This window comes from Astatotilapia calliptera, chromosome 16 (assembly GCF_900246225.1).
Source record: "Astatotilapia calliptera chromosome 16, fAstCal1.2, whole genome shotgun sequence".
Classification (NCBI taxonomy): domain Eukaryota; kingdom Metazoa; phylum Chordata; class Actinopteri; order Cichliformes; family Cichlidae; genus Astatotilapia; species Astatotilapia calliptera.
Window position 1 is genome coordinate 11665837 of NC_039317.1, and position 22044 is coordinate 11687880.

Here is a 22044-nt window from a genome sequence, read left to right on the forward strand (position 1 = left end):
TCCACTACCAGGATCTGAATTGGCAGTTCTTCTAGGCTAAACGCCTTGCTGTCATGTAGACAAACCAAGCTCAGAAAACAGACACTAAAGCCTCTTCATGATTTTATATTTTTTGTATATTTGTATATATCTGTACAAACATTTTTGTCATCTGATGTGTTCATCAGACAGTGAATGTTAGAAAGAAAGCACTCAGGTTTTGTCAATGGATTTTGGGAGGTGTTTTAATAATAAAAATTTAAAAATAAACCTTTAGAGGCTGACTTATCTGTTTTCAAACATCCAGACCTGAACTTTGACAACGGCATTGCCCAGTGGATGAGTGTATGAAAATTCAAATGAGCAGGTGCATTCAGATGGAACAGTCTTTAACCCACCAAAGTCCATCCATTTGCATTTGAGCTAGTCTGCCTCCTACGTGCTGTACCCAGCAGCACCCTCACCTAAACCAAACAGAGTGGTATCTCTGCTGTGTGAGAAAGGGCAACTTCAGGATGATGTCCTGACTTCATTCACCTGACGCTGAGTTTACGTGCCAAAACAACTTATGTTTGATCAGCGACAAAAGCAGGAAATTAAAGTGCCTACAAGCACATATTGATGATCATTAGATCATGCCTATGTCAAAATGTTTTTTAAATAGCTTAGTTCAAGTATCTGATTTCATGTTGCACAATCAAAAGAAAACAGATGGACTCTACTGTTGGAAAAAACTGCAGGGAGAGTAAAACCACTCTGCTGACCCACGTGAGTTAGCTTTCAGCAGGACTGTTTTACACAGTGCTGCTTTAAAGCATCATGACTAACATAGGTATATATAACAAAAACATTTGGTCATAATTCAGTGTTGCGTAGGGTCTGTGTGACAGCGTTTCTTCATCGAAGTCTTCTTTTACTTCAAAAAGAATAAACACGGCTGATGTAGGATATACAGCAGTTTTTAATGAAAACAATTTTTTACAGGAATAAAATATGAGAAATGTTGCATAATATAATTTGCATATTCACATCATAATAAACAATTTTCGTTAAAAAAAGAAGCTGACAAGGGTTCTCTAAAGCAGGAAGACTGGAATATAAAGGGAGACATCTTTCACATTCATCTCTGAGCGCACTTCAAACATTTCCATTCAAGGTCAACCGTGAAGGATTTGAATGAAGAGGGCTGGCTAAATGTATCGAAGCTGAACCGTGTGCGTCACCAGTTTTTCCTTCCCACTTTCAAACCTGAATGCGCTTTTAAAATATATTTGGCGAAAATTGACAAATAACACATATAACACTCCACCAAACTATGTTTTGTAGTTATCTCAAATATATGAGATGCTTAAAAAGAAAAAGAAGAAGCCCTGTGTGTAGTAGTTTGGGTGAACCGCTCCTTTAAACATTTAATTTACTTCACTGTTTGCATGACATTGATGTTCATGGAAATGGGCTCTTTTGTTGAAAGCAAATAGTCAACATTTATTCCAAGAATGCACACACACTCAAACACAAACACACTCACCATTTAAACAGTGCATCCCAGTTTAATTCATACCAGTGTTGCAACTACAGGCCCCCGAATGTAAAGTCTACCAAGCCTTAAGTGCTGAGAAAAGCAGCATCTGATCAGTTCAATATTGCACCCTGATGACATCATGGGACAGGAAGTTGAGAACAGCTGATTTGATGTAGAAGAGTCAGACAGCCATCATTAACACAGATTTGACACACAAGAACTGAAGTAAGTTACTGAGCTGTGAGATCAGTTACTGCATAGAAAACACACACACACACACACACACAAACACAAACTGTTTGTTTGTTACTGGAAGACTGAGAGGCTTCAAGTTCTTCAGGAAGAGGCAGGAAGACATTTAAAATACTGACCACTTGAAAACACAGAAAATTCAATATTGACGATGACGATTTCCAAATGTGAGGGTTACTGACTTTTTCTGCTCGTGTTTCTCTTTCTGATACAGTCTTTTAGCTGTGAGGCCTGGTGTGCTTTTTTCTTGCCATGGCAACAAAAGTATTTACATAAAAACAGCGTAGTGACATTCACACCAATGCTGTAAATGTGCTCGTGTTAGCTATTGATCATTTCTAAATGTGCTAAATTTCTAATTAAGTATATGAAACCAGAGATAACCTCCAAAAACCAAAGAGAAAGAAACCATCCTTTAATAAGCACTACTGTTTCAAGCAGTGAGGGAGGCAGAAGAATATTTGAAACACTAGAAAATCATTGGTCAGGTCTAACAAAGCCAAAGTCAAGAGGCAACTCATGCTGCTGAGAGTTTAAAAAGAAGACTAACACATAGAGTCAGTAGGTGTTAACACCCAATGCAATATGAGGATAGGTTTGAAGCAGTAGAGCCATTGCAGTCCTGGAAGGAGCTCTGGGGCTGTGAGCAGGGCATGCTGGACTTCCTTATGTGTGCTGTGACTAACCTCTTTCCAATCCCAAGCAGCTTTATTGCCTGAGACAAGGAAAAGGATGCATCCTGCAAGCGGTGTCAGCCAGGCTCATGCAGCCTGAGCAACATCTTAACTGGATGTCAAAAAGCGCCGTAGGTGGTGGGATGATAAGGTCCTCACAGACACCACAAACAGACTTCCAGAGGGTCAAAGCTAGTTTTCCACTGTCCTCCACTTCTGACTTCAAGCTTCTGACTGACAGAAAAGAATTCAGACCTCATAAAGAAGCTTAAAGAGGTAGTAGGGATCACACTCTAACCTATCTAGATGTACAAAAACTTCCCATGAACTGCAACAAGCCAGGTTCCAGTGTCTGGTTGTTGAGGCCATTTCCAAAGTATAGTGTGCGTCCTCATTTCTAGACTAAAGTCAGCTGCTGTGGGCAACATCCATGTGGAATTTCCTACAAAAGACTAACTTCAAGGTCAAAGGACTAAAGAAAGCCAATGAGGAGCTACAGCAGCCAAGACTAGCTCAAGAAGGTGAAGCTATGGAAGAGTTCCCAACAAAGCATAGAGGACACAGACAATGCTGCCACCAGGCTATCATGTGAAGGCCACCACATGCTGCGCTTCTGATGTTTACATCACCCAATAACCCTGTAGAAGAAATTAATGTAAAGTTTTAAGAAAATGAGCACATTTATCCAGTAGTAGACCACTTTTACCATTAAAGGATGGGTTCACATTTCCTCAAGTCTACTGTAACACAGAAATCACATGTCTGTGAGGCATTGCTCAGTGTCGTTGATAATGTTGTCCGTACTGGCTGCAAATAAAATATGAACCCATCCTTCAACTCCAAAGTCATTAAGACTGACACCAGTGTTAATCTGACCAATCACATGCTGCCTTTTACCTGAGCGGGCACGTGTTCCTCAGGTAGACCTGTCTGCACAGTATCTGACTGCTTTCCTGTGACATCGCGTTACATCAGAGTATTTGTTATACAGTTTGATGAGGAGACACCATGACATCATTAGTAACATTAACATTTTCTCTGGTTTCCAGTGCAACTGTGAAAACAATAACCTGAAGGTTAAAAGTGCTAAAAGAAGCTATCTGCTAGCAGTACACCAGACTGACAGCCAAAAGTCCTGCTACTGCCCTCTAGAGGCTCCAGTGCTCAGTGTGTTGGACAGAAAAACAAACATATTAAAGCATTAAAAGTTCATCTGGGACCCTGTGAACAGTTTGTGTGATAATGCTTGCTCAAAGGCCCTCTAAAAGGCTTTTTCCCACATCCTTCAACCACGTCTCCTTAAAGCTTCATCACATGACCTGAATGACTGAAACGGAAAATTGAATTAAATTAAACAAAAAAAAATCGATTAATGCTTACATAAATCAGCAAATGCGACAGCACCGTAGCACCCAGACATTACAACAACATAATTTAAATGTAGGAAACATACACAAGATGAAAAGTGTACTTTAAATTGATCATTTTTTCATCGAGCCTCAAAGCTTTGCACCAAAACAAGATAAATAACCACCCCGTCAACAAAGAAAAAAGAAAACATACGAACGTCATTCTGAATGTTGTTCTTCTTTGTTTATCAGGCAGCACAGAAATTCAGCAACAGTTAGTTTAACCTCCTAGGACCTGGCGTCCACATATGTGGACATCACATTTTGGCTTATTTAGACCAAAATATTCAATTTTGGTGTACAGGGGCCTGATATCCACTTACGAGGACATTATACTGCCAATGGTCTATCGAAATTTTAAATGAATATCCTCATATGTGGCTCTCATTTTTCTTAGAAACAAAAATCAGGTAAAAAAAAATAAAAATCTGGTAATTCTTTGTTTTTACATTCATCGGGTCCCAATCAGCCCAAATATCAAAGAGAAATTAAAAATGCATGTCGTGGAAGAGTTCGGGTCTTAGGAGGTTAAAGACAGGATTTGACTATTGTTACTCATTAAAACTGAATAAGTAACGAAGCACGTAGAACAAGTTAAAGCCAAAAAAACAGGCCCCTCTGTGTATCACATATTAAGCAAGCCGGGGTAAAGTCGTGTTTTTACTCAAGGTTTTGTGGCCAAAAAAACATTTTAGCTCTTCTGGATGGCATAATTTTCACTTTCCTGTTGTTCTTGGAAGACTGGATAAATATCCTGCGATGCTGGCGTGTATTCACACACTCAGTGGGTTTGACAACACAGATTTTTCTCTGCTCCTAGATCAAGTCTATTTTTATTATCCTGGGTAACAGAGCTGGACTATAAAGAACAAGTGAAAAACACAAAAACACACCTCACCCAAAGCTCTGAGATGTAGCTGGAGGTTCAGAAAACAGCCAAGAAGTGGACCTTTGAGTGATGAAGAAAAAAGGTAATATGAAGGCCAAAGAAAGCTTTAAAAGCTAATGGGTTCATCGTGCACCTTGAGATAACCATCCCTGGACCAGAGTGCTAAATGGACCAAAAGTCTTAATTTAAGCAGTTATTGAAAAATCAAGAAAAAGCTTTAGGTAAATATATACAACACACAATGTAAAATAAATAATTAGAGCACAAAAATAACCAGAGAAGCATTAATTAAAGCTGTAGGTAAAAGTTTGTTTTATCGATTGAGAGTCCGTGAGCTTATTTGCAGGTTGTGGAAAGTTCTAGTAATGTTTTAAAACGTCTCTCCAACTCTTCAGCTTTCAGAAAAGTTCTGCTCAGATGCTTCAAACTCCAGAAAGTTCAGTGACAGCAGGAAGGTTCAATAAAACAAAAGAATCAGACAGAAGGCCCTTTTCTCCATCCAGAGTCCAAAATCATTTTTCAACAGGCAGCGGAGACAGGTGGACAGGACACGGGGACACTAGTCACACATTAGTCACACAGAAAGCAGAAAACAGTCGGAGACAATGATGAGCAAAACCTTTGGATAACCATTAACGGTTATGTGACAATGTTGATCCGAGAAGCTGTCTGGTTTAAACTGCTTTTCATGTTTCCACTAAAGAATATATCTGCTTTAGTGCAACTTGGTGAAGCTGTAGCCGCCACTGAGGACACAGAGCAGGATGTGCTGTAGTGCTGTGTCAGGTCATGTCACCAGTTGCAGATGTTTTACACTTTTTAAGGATTTTAAAGCTGATTTTAGTATTTACGTAGCTCACGTGTATCAAAATGTAATTGTTTTGGGACAAAAAACAGAAACATTTTACAAATTGAATTGCATACTTGCCTGGCAGTTTGGATGCAGGGAGATATTAGAACTGAACAACAGGTGAATAAAAAGCTATTTTATTTATTTCTGCTCTTTTTTAAGGAGAAAAGTGAAATTTTTGGTCAAGTTTTTATACATCAGTAACCAAATAATAAGGTTTTAATGACATCACCAAACAGATCAGTAGGTCAAACACTCGCAGAGGCTGAAAACAGGCCGCCTGTTCAACCAAACAGTTCACACCACCGTGTCCCCACTAATAAATAAAACCATGTAGGTTTTATTGTAAACCATGTAGGTTTCGGAGCTGCACAACAGGACGTCTAACTGTTTTTAGAGTGTTTCATGTGATTTGTTGACAATAAGTACAAAATGCTGTGTACTCCATCCAACTTTTTTTTTTTACTTTCTTCAGGAATTATGTATATGTGAAACACGAGAGTAGCATCTGAGTGAGGGCACGCTGACAGCTGCAGTAGTGTTAGGTCACGATAGACGACGTCTGCTGAGTTTCTGACGTCTTATTTGTGCTGCTAAGCTCCTCAAGCAGGTGATAGAACAGCTCCTCCAATCCTCTTCAAACTCTGAGGGAGAACCCGAGCTGGGATCTCGAGCAAAATGTTCCCATCAGCTTTAGTGTCTGGCCTCATCAAAACGTCCAAACTTCCTCAAAACCTACCCCCCAAAAAATCAGTAACAGCACTGTTACCTGTGTTGGTAAGAGTTTGGGAGCAGGTTCTGGGTTGTCTTTAGATTCAGTGTCTTGTCAGCTCTGACAAATCAAAATACATTAAAAGCCTATTTTTTTGGCCAATGCAGGCTGCTAAAAACGGATATTTGTTCTCGACTTGGCTTTCTCTAAGGTGGGCCCTGTGTTTTAGATTTTGCAGGTCTCTACGGTCACTTAGTGCTTTCTAAACAATGTTGAGCAACTTCAGTATTTTTTGGTTTCCAGGAACTTCACATGTCTCAATGAAAGAACTCTTTTGTTATTTTTTATTCTGTTTTTTCGTTCATCCAGGTTCAGGTTATTTAAACGTACATCCCCTCTTCTGGTCGGCAAGAGGCAGTTCACAGTTCACAACTTTCTTAGTGGGGAGGTTGCAGGTTTGAATCCCTGCAGTCTTAATGCGATGTCTCCCATGTCCCCGTAGTGGCAACAAAAAGCATGTCAAAGTTCGCTGGTATGACTTCCCGCTTCTGCTGGCATCAGTACGGCGTGAAGAGAATCGATCCTTGGCTCGCTCTGATTGGTCCAGGTGCTGGACGGAGGAAGGAGGCTGTGAAAAGGGGGGAAGAGGCCGGAGGGCGAGGGTGGATAGAGATCGCAGGTGTGAGGGGGGAGGATGTGGGTGTGAGGAGGGGGGAAGAGGACAGAGAGGATGGAGGGAGTGATAGAGAGGGGGTGAGCGGAGTAGATGGTGGAGCAAAAGGAGTGGAGAGGAATGAAGGTGAGAGCGCAGGCTTCACCAGCTCCTTCTGAGCAAACATGGAGAAGAGAGGAGGAGAGGAAACAAAGAGACATCGATGAAAAAAAACAGAATGAAGACAAAAGTAAATAATAATACTTAATTAGAGGAAGGGAGGTAAAGAGACACTCACAGTGAGTGAGCCGCGCTGCTGTTTGTTGTAAGGACTGTACTTGGGTTTGCTGGGTTTTCCTGCCACTCTGTCCTTGTGCCTCCTGCTGGAGATGTGCTGCAACAACAACAAACACTGTCACAGTGAAAGCAAATCTGAGGGCAGACAAGACCAACAGCAACCGAGACTATAAACTGCACAAGAACAGAAGAACCTGAATGAAATTAAGGATCAAGATTTCACAATGATTCACAAACTAAAAGCAACCAAGTATGTAGTTCACTAGTGTAAGTTCATTTGTCATTTCAGGTAAAGAGTTGTTAAACACATTAGTCGGATAATGTACAGCAAAAGGCCTTTCCAGGGGTTAAAAACCAAAATAAAATGAATAAACATTAATTTTCCAGTTGTAACTGTGAGAAGACTGTTTTTACTTTAAACTTTAAACATAAACTGAAACTACATTAAAGGTACAGTATGTGAAATCTCACCACTAGGGTGTGCAGCTTAGAGTCAGTTGAGTTCGACTTTCTTATCCCTCACAATTTAAGTGCATTATCCTAGCTACGGTGGCCACTGCATGACAAAACTCTGGCCACAGTTCATCTGTAGTGAGTGTAGGCTGTCAGTCCACTGTTTACCTCAGATGTCAATATGTGTCTATTTACTCTGCAGGACGCTGTAAAACCTTGTGAAAGGAGTCCAATATGACGACGATCACTTCTGTGACAGCAATGCTGAGGTGAATTGCTGGTTTTACTGAACCTTAGTATTGTGTAGCAAATATTTGAGTGTATATGAACAGTCTGACAATCCTGTAGCTGCCTTCCTTTAGATATTTGTGAACCTGCTGCGAGTTTCTACCTGTTTAAGCTGGATCTCAGAGTTGACATGGACATCACAGATCTGGCAGTGGAAGGTTTTGTTCTGCAGGCCGGAGCCCTTCAGTCCCGAGCTGCTGCCGTTCTTCAGCTTTGCTCCAGGCCGAGGGTAGGCTTTGATCGGCCCAGCGCCACTACGAGCCTCCAGCATTGTTTTATGTTTTGATCCTGAAAGCAAAGGAAAACAAACTCAGGAAACACGAAAGGTAAAAATATCTTTAAATATGGGTCTGTTGTTTTAATTCCATCAAAATAAAACCTGTACACATCGTCTGCTTTTACACTGATCTTTATCTTCATGGTTACAAAAGCTTTCTATAAAAATCAACCAGAAAAGACTTGCCGAGGATAAATATTCATGTGTGATTATCATAATGTGGAAACAGAAGTGCAGAAACTCTGCTGAAAGCTCTCCCTGTTGATGTATTCCAGGATTTCCACAAATCCTTTTGGCCATATTGGATTATGAACAAGTTTAATAAGTTTAAGGCTTGTGTGTGTTTCATGCATGAAGCACAGCATTTGTTTTTTGAATATCTTTTAATGTCACAGGAGTAAAAGTAGATACCAAAGATCTCCAAGCAGGGGCAGCACAGAGCCGCTGAGGGAGATTAAGGGACACCCTCCTTCCACCTTTCAGTGTCATTAATCCAAATTCTCCTCTTTCTAAATGTGTTTATAGCTATATAGCTAAATGTATATACCCTGGTATGTTTCTGTGAGGAAGTAAAATAACTACCAGCAATTGAAATGTCCACCTAATTTATAGATTCAGAGATATGAAGAGTGAAAAAAACAGCATATGTTCGAGTGAGCTTCCCGCAGCTTTCAAAAGAAAACTTGGTTTTATGTGAATCTCTTTTGGGGGGTTTTTGGGTCCGACTTAAAGTAAACACAGGACAAGGCCTCGTGGGAACTGCATTTGTAATCTCCATCCAGGAAAATTCTCCGGTTGACTTAATCACTTGATTGCTGGTATTTACAGATGGTAACATTAGTTGAAGCGCTATGCTGAGATGCACAACAGACATATTTTGTATTATTTTAGTTTAATCACCTGATGCTTACTCTATTTTAGCACTGTAAATAAGAAGCACAACCGCTCAGCCGATATTGTAGTTGGACCTGTCCTCACTGATTTACAGCCATGGTAAAAAGACACTCTGTCAATTCAAGGGTTTCACATATCAGGAGATAATAAACATGAGCTGACACTTGGCAGGTCTTGAAATTAGGTAAATAAAACCACAGATGAGTTACAACATGTCATATGTTACACAATATCAACATTTATTCAACAAAAACGAAGCCGAAATGCAAACAAAGTCAAAAATATGTCCATCTTTAATACTTCCACGGGAATTAAGACGATGAGTAACAAAATGCTCAGGAGGAAAGAGATTACCATCAGGGACTATCAGCCCATCAATCCGGGAAGAACTATAAGGATATTTACCAAACAATGTGAAATCTCCCATCGTACGCTGAGAGATTTTATTCAGGATTGGGCATTCCAGCAAATCCAGCCCAAGGTCAGACTGTGCAATGCTCAAAGAAACCAAGAGCCAAGAGACTCTACAGGCCACTTTTGTACATATTTCCTGTACTGTGCTAAAGATGAATCAATCCTTCTGTCCTTTAACTTCAATTTAAATTTCAGCAACTTAACATTCACCAGAACCGACAATTTTCATACATTCAATATTTTGTAAATGAAGGTGTAACAAAGAACTAGATGCCACAGAAGCTTTTGTTTTTGCATGCTAATGCTAATGCATATCATATAAAATCAAAGGTGCATATCTCTCCTCACCTGCATTATGCGCCTCCAGCTGAGAGAGCGAGTTGACCGCGACTTTACAAAGAGAACAATACAGCAGCTTTTTCGCCTTCTCCTCTTCTGACTCCACTGAAGGTGAAGCATCCTGGGAGGGTGCAGGTGGAAGGGGAGCAGGGCAAGACAAGGTGGTGACAGGAGCGGGAGCGGAAGCGGAAGACACTTTGGAAGAAGAGGATGACGAAGAGGAAGAGAGGCCTGGAGCTGGGAGTCCCGATGGGGGGCTGGATGGAGGAGGCTCACTGCCTGCTCTACTAGAAGAGGGGGAGGAGGAAGAGAGAGGGGAGGTAGAGGGGAGGAGGAAAGATTTGACAGGAGACGGAGTGTCTGCGGTTCTGGATAAGAAATCTGAAGGGAGAAGAGTGGAAGGAAAATGAAACAATATCTGAAAAAAACATCAGCAGTAACATAATTCACATCAGTGTTATTACTGGATAAAAATGAACCTGTGTGTTGATTAGTGCTGCTGTTAGCTGAGACAAGAGGGACGGGGACAGCTGAGACAAGAGGGGCGGGGCCAGCAGGATTACAGACGCTCCCATTGGTTTCTGCAGAATTTGACAGCTTAGCCTTGGCTTTGTTCTCCTGAGACTTGAGCTTCTTTGCGTGACGACTTCCTCTGTAATGAGCCTCAGCCTGAGACTGAGATGTAGAAATAGAAAAGTTTAAGTTTTGTATTTGAGCCATTCAGCATCCTCCAAAATAAAACCGATGTGAAAGGGCCAGAGACTGCAGTCAGTGACTGGAAAAGCCACTTCAGAGCAGCTATAACAATGAACCCTGTACATTGCTTTATAAGGTGCTCACCTTACAGAAGACATAAACATGTTTACAGCATACAAAAAGTTTGGTCTCTATGGCTAATCTCCCTTTAGTAATTCAGGGTAGTTGTTGAACCATAGAAGGCATAGAAAAGCATGCTAGCAAAGCTGCAGCAGCACAGCAGCTCTGGAGCTGCAGGCATTCATGCACGCTATAGGACACCTGTGTTTTGGAAAAGCTCAGAGCACAATCGCTGGAATTACACACATCAAAACAAGGACAATAGGCTTGAAGCATGAAAATACATTTATGTTTTATTTACAGACCTACATATAGCACACATTAAATCCAGGCCTCTGGGCCACCTGTGTACACAGCCGGACTGATTAAAACAGGACTTTACATATAATGTTAAATGCACAGGAGATGGACCTGAGGCCACTTTTGGGCTGGCGATGCGTGAAAAATGTGCAGCCCCCTCGTTCTCTGAATAAAGCCGGAGCATCTGTGCAGCAGGAAGGTTAACAAGAAATTGCCATAGCTATTTTTTTCATCATGCTCAGCTTTTCCCAACAGTGAAACATCATCCAGTAACGTGGCGTTTTGGCCAATCAGATGAATGCGAGTCCTCGTTTTCTGGGTATTCACACTGCAACAGGAAGGGTAATGTTTCTTTCCAGGCCTAGAGAGACTGCAATTTCCTTCTTCCAGAGTCCCATGGAGGGAGCATCCATACTCTTCCAACATAGCGCAATGGCTCTTCTGGCTTGAAGTAGTCCATAGTCCAGTAATTTGGTTTTTTTCCCCGATTGCTTAAATTCCCTTGGATATATTCCAAGTACATAGAGTTTTCCTTTTAAAGGGATTTTTACCTTAAACACTTCAGACAGATATTTGATAACATCTTTCCAAAAGTCCTGGATTTTAGGACACTCCCATAGACAATGAAGAAGAGTTCCTTTTTCAACTAAACATTTAGTACAGATGTCCGGAATATCATTGGACACATGATGAAGCTTGACAGGTGTTATATAGGTTCTCATGAGCCATTTATATTGCAGTAGTTTAAAGCGTGTGTTTATTGTTTGTTTTTGTGCTTTTAAGCAAGCCTGGTTCCAGTCATTTTCATCTATGTCCTCTCGGATCTCCCTTCTCCAAGCATCCAGTTTATCTGCTGCTGAGTCTTTGGAGGAAAGCACCAGTAAATTATAACATATAGAGAGAAAACCTTTCCCTTTTGTATTCTTAATGCATACCTCCTCTATTTTTGTCAGTGGTGGAAGTTCAGCAATCCTTTGCAGTTTTGATGACAAATAGTTTTTCAATTGTAAATATTGAAAAAAGTGCTTTGGGGGTATTAAATATTTTTTACACAACTGATCAAATGTGAGCAGCATTCCATCTGCATATAGGTCTTTAATTTTTTGAATGCCTTTATTTTTCCATATTTTAAATCCTCCATCACTTTTACCTGGCGTGAACTTTTCATTTCCCCAAATAGGGGTAAATTGCGAAAGCGATGGAGGATCGCCCACATATTTATGAGCTGCATGCCAAATTATAATTGTATTTTTCAAGAAAGGGTTCCTTGTATTTTTTTCTTAATGTCTTAGTGTCTGAAGAATATAGAAAAGTGTGTAAGGGAAGATCTGGAACAGATTTTTGCTCGATGTCAACCCAGGCTGGAGGTGTTGTTGGGCAGCCATATAATACCATCTGAGGTTGGGGACTTGGAGACCTCCTCTTTCATAGGGCAAGTAAAGTAGTTGTAAGCGGAGCCTTGCCTTCTTATTATTCCAAATAAATTGGTTAAATAGTTTGTTTAAACTGTCAAAAAATGAAGTTGGTAGAGGCAACGGAAGTGTTTGGAAGTATTATAAAAATTTGGGTAAAATTGTCATTTTTAGGATATTTATCCAGCCTATCATAGATACAGGCAGGTTTGTCCAACGGTTTAGCATTTCCGTGACCTCTTCTACAAGGGGATCATAATTTATTGAGGTTATGTCCTTGATGCTTGGGGCGATCCTAATGCCTAAATATTTAAAGCCTGTTGTAGTTGTTTTAAATGGGGTGGCCACCACAGGGCTTCTTCTTTCTTCCTCATTAAGAAACATTAATTCTGATTTAGAATTTTTAATTTTGTTTCCTGAAAATTCTCCAAATGTTTTTATTAATGTTACTAAATTAGGGTTACTATCTTTCAGATTAGTCAAAAAATATATATAATATCATCTGCAAATAAAGAAATTAGATGGTCTCTTCCTCCAATTCTTATCCCTGATATTCCTGCATTTGCTCTCACAGCTATGGCCAGAGGTTCTATTGCTAACACAAAGAGAATTGGTGACATAGGGCAGCCCTGCCTGGTTGATCGCTGTAAATTAAAGGGTTTTGATACGTTATTGTTAGTTAAAACTTGTGCTGTTGGATGTGTATACAATAATCGGATCCATTTCAGGAATGTTTCACCTAGTCCATATCTGGGGAGCACTTGTAAGAGATAATTCCATTCTATTCTATCGAAGGCTTTGCACGCATCTAGTGATAGCAGCGCAGTGTCCTCCCTATTGTTTTTCTCATAAAGTACATTGAGGACACGTCTTATATTATGATAGCCTTGTTGATCGTCTGTTATCAAATTAGGCACATATTTATCTAGTCTTCTAGAGAGTGCTTTACACAAAATCTTCGTATCACATCCCATAAGACTAATTCCCCTATAAGAGGTCACGCTCCTCTCTTACTTCTCTGAGCCGTGATTCCTGTTTTCATGTTCACTCATGAATAATTTCACCAGCTCATGAATAAGTGATGTTTGACTGGCATGTTCCTAATGAGGCAGCTCGTTCCCGCACAGCAGTCGTCTGTGAATGGGCAGAGTGTCGTTTACGCAGATCTGTGTCATTAGGGTGTGGAAGGGGAGGTGTTACACCTGAGCTTACGCACCTGTTCTTTTCCAGGAGCACCTCACAAAATTATACAAAAAAAAAAGAAAAGAAAAGACTTCATCTCTCTAGTGGTAGGACCCTCCTTTTCAGCAAGACTAACTATAAACTACTTGAGAATAAACTTTCATCCACAGTAACGCCAGTGAAAATTTAAAAGTCAGACAATAAAATTCAGTTACACAGGCTTTAGGTGCTAATGAGCAAACATTTCTAAGATACAGTGCTAACATTTTCTAGCAAACGTGTAAATGTATTAATAAGCAAACACTTCATTTATATTTATATCTTGTATATCGACCAGAAACAAAACACACACACACACACACACACACACACACACACACACACACACACACACACACACTTACATCAGAGTTGAACCTCAACTGGCAGACAGTACAGGAGATGACCTGTTTCCTTTTAGGTACCATGGTAACACCAAAGGTGTGGTTGATGACAGCCTTCTGCACCGGGTCCATCTGAGTGAGACACACAGAGGTCAGAGGTCACGAGCTTGTTTCAACCCGAGTACTGATGACACCATGAAAGATTTTTTTGTTCGATCTATTTGACCTGCAGCTATGACACACGCTCACCTGTCACTACCACACACACCTACCGTGTTGAAGTTTGGGAAAAGTCCAACTGGTGACGTTGTCTCAACAGGAAACGGCAGAAAGGGTTTCATCATGACTGAGGGACCAGTGGCACCTATGAGACCTGGCAACGCTCCGCCCACTGCACCACTCCCACTTCCTGGGAACAGACACGGAGTTTAAATAATTGATTTCTAATACCTTTGTTTTCACACACTTCAAACAAACAGCAACAACACAAAGGTTTGCAGGGCAGAGTTTCTGCTTTAAGGATGAAGCTGAAACTTATATTGACCCAAATTTCACTTCAGAGTTGCTACAGTCACACCACAATCCGAAAATAAGGATATACTTATATTTTTCCATACTGAAAACATCTAGAAATGAATCCAGAAAAAAACCCTGGTTGACTCGTATTCACGCTACATAAAACGGGTGAGCCATTTTATGATGTTATGGATTTAGTTTGGTCCCTTTTGGCTAAAAATATTGGCCATTATTGAGTTTTAATAATGATTCCTCAGCTGTTTTGTCATTAGTCTGTTGACACTTTATGAAGGTGAAATTAAATTACATTTATTAATACATTTAAGAACTTTTATCCAAAAATTTGTTGAATAATGATTTCATAAATAGCCTTTTGTCAAATTAACCATCTGTAAGGATCAGGAAATATATCTAAAGCTGTGCCTGTTAAAGAGAAAGACACACTTCTTGGCATATTCTCTGAAGAGCAAACAAAAGGAGCTCATCTTTGATATCTCTGGAGTTACGACCTGGAAACCTGAGCAGCAGATCTGCTTAACAGTACCTAACATATGGATACAGAACATATGGAGCTGCAGCTGCTCGGGGCAGAGAGAGGCAATAATACAGAAAGACAAAGCGAAGAGAGGGCGAACGATTGGCTCACATAATGAGTCCACGTGTCCAGCTGCCACTCGGCCAGAAAGATGTGTAAACTTTCAAAAGGCAGGAAGTACACTAACCGAGCTCACGCAGAATCCAAGCTGACCACATCACACTATACACAACTATTACAAAACATTTCTTCAACAAACAAAACTTGAGTACTCTAAATCTGCCATGAATTATTAGCAGTGGATTATTTGGAGGGCGGTTACATGTGAGCAATTTTAGGAAAACAGTTGAAGATGTTTGAATCCACCTGCTGCTGCTAGTTCATGCTAGTTACCTGATGCAAGCATATTATTCTGTGTATGTTTAAAGTTACAGCATGTCAAAGCCCTGCAGTGAAATCTTTTGTAACAACAGTGTGTGGGTGGAAACACTGATGCCATCTGAATCAGGCCTGATGAAGGAGGGGGAGGCGGTGGAAGAAGAGGAGTAGGAGGAGGTTTCTGGTCATGTTGGTTTAGTGCATATGTCCAGTGTAATGTAATGAAGGTAAACCTGATTATATCCCATTTTAAATAACAGTCTGGCCAACTCTTTATGACTTCTAATGCATCCATGTGAGTACTATAACCCATTTACATCCACTCTACATGAACTCTAATTGTACCATTATAAAAGATTAGAAATAAAATATAGAAATACAACTCTACTTTAAGACCTATTATAATCTATTCTGATGAGCTGTAACTGACTGTGATCCACAACACATTAAACCAGTCACAATGTATTAATCTTATTCAGAACAAACCAACAAAAAATTCACTATAGCTCCACCCAGACTTTAAATACTGTGTGTGTGTGTGTGTGTGTGTGTGTGTGTGTGTGTGTGTGTGTGTGTGTGTGTGTGTGTGTGTAACATTAGGCTAGCTGTAGAAGAGCTGTGTGCCAGGCTGCTGACTCTCTAAGTTTATCCTCATATAGCAGCACTGTGAGTCAGTGTCTGTATTTATAACTACAGCTGATTATTAAGTTCAGAACAACATGAGACGGTGTTGTAATCGAATGTGAAGGTGGGCAGATACGGCTCAGATCACGATCTGGATCCGGGGGGTTATTTATGATAGTAAATACACATTAGTGTCTATTTTTAAATGTGGCCTATTGTGTCAGCTTGGTGGATCGGTTACAAAAAAGAAGTCCTGCAGACCGTCATTACTACAACAACCAAAATATTTGTTAACCTACTGCGTCATACTGGAGCTCCTTCAGATGCGCCGCTATAATGCCTTCAGAGCTTGTTTAAGCACCACTGAGACCACCTTGGTGATAAGTTCAGCCAATTTAAAAAGCCTATTAACATGTAATAAAGCCACAATGTTAAGGTTACCTAAAAATCACTCAGGAGAACCACTGGAGCCTCTTCAAACACCACCGATGCCACGTGAAAAAATGCTTGAGAAACTTTTTTTTTTAAAGACAAAAACAAGCTGAACCACAGAAACCACTTCAAGAAAGCCTAAGCATTCTTCCTCCTCAACCTCAACCAGCAGCTTTCTCTTTTCAGTGATCTCATTAGCATTAAACTCTATTTTTACTTGATTTTCTGTTTTTTTGAGGTGTGACATCTCCTGAATTCTGGGACAATAGAGATCTTGCAGTCCTCTAGTAATATTAAAGAAATGGTGAAACTCCCTAAAGGACAACAGAAACCTCTTTATGACCTCCCTGAAACTACTCAAGGATGGCTTAACCTTCTTCAAGGACCCTTTTGACATCCTGGAGGACTTTTTGAGGACCCTTTAAGCCTTTACAAATCCTGTATCTTAAGCTGGCTGACTATTTTGCTAGCCTTAATGTTTCCTGATGCAAATATATGTTGGCTTTATGTTGTGACTGTACCTGCTGAATTCAATTACTTGTTAGCCTCTGGTGTAGACCACTCGTGATAGGTATGAATTGAAGATATTTTTCAGTATGTGTGAGTATGATGAACAGAGTGTTGAGAGAGTGGTCTTAATTCTGTCCTTCTGTCCTCTGAGATCTGGTTACAACACACACACAGTAACCCTTCTCCCTTACACTAAGTTGCTGTTCTAAGAAGCTGCTAAAAATACTGATCTAAACATCTGCTACTGCACTCCCATGGAAACACTTGATAAACCAGCATGAAAACTGGCCAACAGCAAACTAATGAGCCAGTCAGCTTTATTTCAGGCTGTTGGTGATTTGTCAAAAGATCCCCGAGATGCGGTACTAGCTGTAAACAAACACGCAAAAAGTTTTCTTACAAGATTCTTTAAATAAACTATTTCCATTCGCAGCGTGCAACTTTGCAAAGTGGGACAAGCAACAAAAAGCTGACAAGTTGAGACGCTTCAAACTGGAGCTGGCAGGTTTGCACCTGTCTCATAATAACACTGACCAATTTAGACTGGCGCCTAATATAAAATTGACTGATGGAAAGTCACTTAGTCACTTAGTCTGACACTGAAATTGTAACCAGAGAAATCATGAGATAAAGAGAAATAGAAATCTATGAGGGAATTTTGTAACATTTCTGCCCCTGTGACCAAAACGTCCAATCAACAGTTGAACTGGGGAACATTGGAGCCAATCGTGTTGCTGCACTGATGCATGTGCACAGCAAAGGTTCAGAACTGTTTAAACTCTGTGGTGGCAGGATAGATATGCTCCCTGTGGTGGTTAGATATGCTTGCCATTTGCAGCAAAGACATTGTTTTTCTTGGCTGACCATATTCAGAATTTAAATTAGCACGGCATTTGTTGAACGCTTCAGCCATAAAGATGGACCGTGTTGGCACTGAGAACTGAGCTTCAAATTAAGTCATAATGTCTTGTAGCTGTGTATATGATATCTTGCAATGTTTTCTAACCTGATTTGGCTGGCGTCTCAGTAGATGCAACTTTTATGTCCCAGTAAATACGAAAATTAAAGATATGATTCTCTGGCCTTTAAAAATAACTACCCAAATAACGCCACAGAGGTGTGACCAAAATGGCTGTCAAATGGCAAATACTGAATTGCCAAGACTTACACAGAAGACTTACCGCCTACCACTTTGGAATGACCTAAAACTGGAACCTAACTAAGCAAATTAGAGTAGTCTAACACTAGAACTGGATCTGAGTGGATTAAACCAGTAAAAGTGGAATTGCCCAGTTTGGTTGGATACTTGAACCTACCAGCTAAATCCACTCCAGAAAGCACTCAAAGGTCATCTGCGCTTCTTGGTGAAATAGACTGTGATTTCTTGTAGGTATAGATGGAGAGCTAATTAATAACACTCAAGTCAGCCAGGGATACAGAGTGGGTCTCAATCACAAACAGCGTATATGCATATGTGTGTGTTCATGCATATAAGCTTTTGATGAAAACTAGTTGGTCTTATAAAATGTAAACACACCTCTTCAAACTTCTATGACTACTACAAATAGTAATAATGGTGGGAGGAAGAAAAAGAAGAAGAAAACGTGAGCAATGTGAGAAAGAAAGTAGTCTGTTACTCTATTTTTAATCTCAACTTTGATATCAAAATTCGTCTTTTTCTTCACTCGAGACACAATGAATGTCTCAGGTTAAACAATAATTAACAGTTATTTATTAATTTTATTCACAGTCTTGAGAAAACAGACGGCGTGCAGCTCATAATCTGTTGCTGCTGTTTCGTTTTCTTGAGCTGCTTTATCAGCTTTGAACTTCCCTCCTTTCTTCTCTACACCTTCAGCTACATGCCAGCTAGCTAGGTAGCAATTCTAGTGTCAAACTCTCTGCAAAGTGAGAAACAAAAGGAAGAAACAGCTCCAGTAAATCCATACTTACAGAGTATTATTGGCTTGAGGCCAAAGGACTCTGTGAATAATAAAATTGTAACTAAGCTAACAGGAAAGTCAGGAAGCTGAAACCACCCACACACTTCTGAAAGAAGCTGTTGTCATCAAAAATAAATCAAATATTCTGTGTGGGTACACTATGATTGGAGGGTGCTAGTGAGCTATGGTAGCTTCTTCTGTTCCACTCAAAGTTTAGAAATGTGCAGATCGCTCGTTATAGGTCAAAGGTGTACATTCAGGAATTCTCTTATCTTCTAATTAGAGCAATAGCACTGAAGTTACAAAATTCCTGCCTTAAATTCCTGTAGAAATCACACCATGTCAGAGCTCCAAACATTTTAAATGATCAAAGCGTCTCTCCTGGCGTGTCCTTTGCTGACATCAGCAGCTGCTGAGATTAAGCTGCCTATAAACTGATTCTGATCCTTTATTCATTTGTAGCATCCAGCTTCCTGCTGGTCAGCCGAGTTTCCCCGTACAGCAGTGAGATTTATGGCTCTGGCTGCAGTCAAGGTCATCTCTGGCATTCACACCTCTCACACACACATCCAAACACATATTTACGCTCGCAGTTAGTTCTGCTTGGAGGCTCACATGATAAAGACATGAGAAACGAAAACCTTGCACGGTGCTCTGCTGCACCGAGAGCTGCAGACTGCGGCTCCTGTAAGTGATCTGACCCGGGCAACTCTGTGCCCAGTGGGTATGGTTACTGAAAAATGTGGCTGATATTTAATCAGTCACATGCCCCTGGTGTATAAATCCAAATGGAGCGGCTGAGCTGCACACAACCTTTTGCTTACAGTAGCAGCATAAATTGATACACAGAGCATTTCTGGTGTTTGTAGCAGGTTAAAGACTGATTTATAGTGATTGAGAGTGTGGAAAGGAGCACTGCTGAGCCACTAATACGGAAGGATTTCTGTTTACAATTCTTTTCTTGTCAAAAAGAATTTTTTTCCCAATTCCTAAACATATATTTCAAAAAGATCTGTGCTTTTTTGTAGGACAAGTCAATCCCATTGTCACGTCCATTCAATTCCTGATGAATACTTGAATGTAAATACCAATACCAAATACCAATCAATTTCAAAAGGGCACAAGACATCAGAAAACAAACTGTACACACATCATTATGCACTGAAAGGTCAAAAATCCAACAGAAGAACAAGGCACATTTTTATAGGCTCATGCATTTTGGTGATTTTTTAAGGCTTATCAGATAAATAATATTGCTTAGCTGAGCAATTAACTACACTAACAGCCAGCCGAAGACATCTGTGCTCTAGTTTTGGCCAGTAAAGTTTTAGCAGTTTATTAGGATCTTAGCACTAAATAGCAGGTATCGGTGTCTGCGTGATGACAGCATACAGACAGTATACGGATGTAGTCTGCTAACCAAGATAGCGACAGTCAGACCCATCTGTGATATCACGGTGGCTATGTCTATCTTTTATTTACAGTCTAAGATTTGTATGACGGTCACTGGCATTTAGTTAGTTAGTCATTCTTAATGCAAACTTAGATGTCTTAGCTGTGACAACTTGACATTAGCGTGATAAAGACGTGATAAACCTATTATAAATGTGACAGAAGGATTACAGAGCAGCAGCATGAAGGCTGGCTCTGTGATTACTTACTTGTTCCTTAGTTCCTTACTTGTTTTTATTATAATTATTATACTAATAATTATTATTATTATTATTCTTATTATATTAACTGATGTAACAAAAGAACTTCTCAAATATGAGCTAAATAAAGAACGTTTTCTCTTACCTTATTTTAAACTGTGGTTGGTCTTCACATTAGCATTATCAAGGTTTATCAAGGTCTCAAAACTGCATTAGAAATAGTATCTGACAATAGTGGTATTGTTGAGACTAGACTAAGTAAAGCTTGGCTAATTTGACTTCATTATAAAGACAGCTCAGTGTTATCTTTGCAGTAAAGATTCCCCTGTGTCCATCATAGGTGTGTAATATCTATAGCCAAAAACAGACGCAAAGCCACTGTTAAAAAGACAAAAAAAAGTCCTAGATGCATTCGTCAGAGACAGAAGACAAACGGAAAAGGAATATAACATCGGAGAATCTGATTAAAGCTCGTGCTGTCTTCATCACTAATCTGGTGTTTCAGAAAATTCCTCGTCAACATCCATGAGGCTCTGTTCCTCGTGGATGTTGACGGGGAACAGAACCAGAAAATGCTCCTCTGGAAAAGAGAATTGTCTGTGATGTAATCTTCAGTATGTCTTTATCCACACTGTTAATGCAGCTTCACTCTACATATGATCATCCAGCTCAGAAGACTAAAGAGAAACATCTGGTGCTGTTAATCAGACCCTAAAGTTATTAGAATGGACGGAGCTAAAGTAACTCCACACTGCAGGATGTGATGAAGATGAAAGAGGAGGAGAGGATGTCAATGGAGATGGCCTTGAAGACCGAGATATTTATTTGAGATTTAAACCAACTGAAGGGTCCTACCTGAGCCAGGTGTCTTTTTTGGGGGTGGGTTTTTTATCTCAGTCCTGATGTTTTAGTTCCCACTTTTCTTCCTCTTCCTTCTGCATTTATTCAGTTTGACTCTACTTATCCGCGTTACACTGCTGTAGTCTTTTAACAAACATGCAAACAGCCAAACACACCCACCATGTACTCTGTGTGTGTGTGTGTGTGTGTGTTAGGGAGAGAGAGCGAGAAAGACAGAGAGAGGGAACGTATCAGGTGACTGGAACAAGAGTGGCATGTGTCATCGCTATCTGGACCCCCGAGCCTCAACGTCAGGTGTGTGTTTCTCTATGTGTGTGTGCTACTTCCTAATCCCTTGCTGCTATTTCCTCTAGAGACAAGTAACTCTATCCCTGGGGATGAGAGCGAGAGAGCGAGGGAGAGAGAGAAAGAAAAGACGACCACACACACTACTTACAGATTATACCGGAGGATTAAAGATTACATTACCCCGCTGCAGTCACTGCTGTGTGTGCATGTGTGTGTGTGTGAGATAAGATCAGAGCAGTTGCCGGTTCACACGTCTACGGTTACCACGGGTATGTGCGTGTGTGTCTGCGTGAGTGTATATTACTCATGTT

At 40.2% G+C, this 22044-nt stretch overlaps 1 protein-coding gene across 1 annotated transcript in view; it reads right to left on the reverse strand.

Moving 5' to 3' along the window:
- Positions 1-6614: 6614 nt before the first annotated feature.
- Positions 6615-22044, reverse strand: part of znf385b (zinc finger protein 385B) — a 33653-nt gene continuing 18223 nt past the window's right edge. Inside the window, 10 exon segments of the mRNA XM_026144659.1 lie at positions 6615-6769; positions 6772-6810; positions 6813-6975; positions 6977-7114; positions 7238-7333; positions 8081-8265; positions 9911-10282; positions 10381-10576; positions 14016-14126; positions 14267-14403. Coding sequence (XP_026000444.1) covers positions 6714-6769; positions 6772-6810; positions 6813-6975; positions 6977-7114; positions 7238-7333; positions 8081-8265; positions 9911-10282; positions 10381-10576; positions 14016-14126; positions 14267-14403 — 1493 coding nt within the window. The 3' untranslated portion in view covers positions 6615-6713.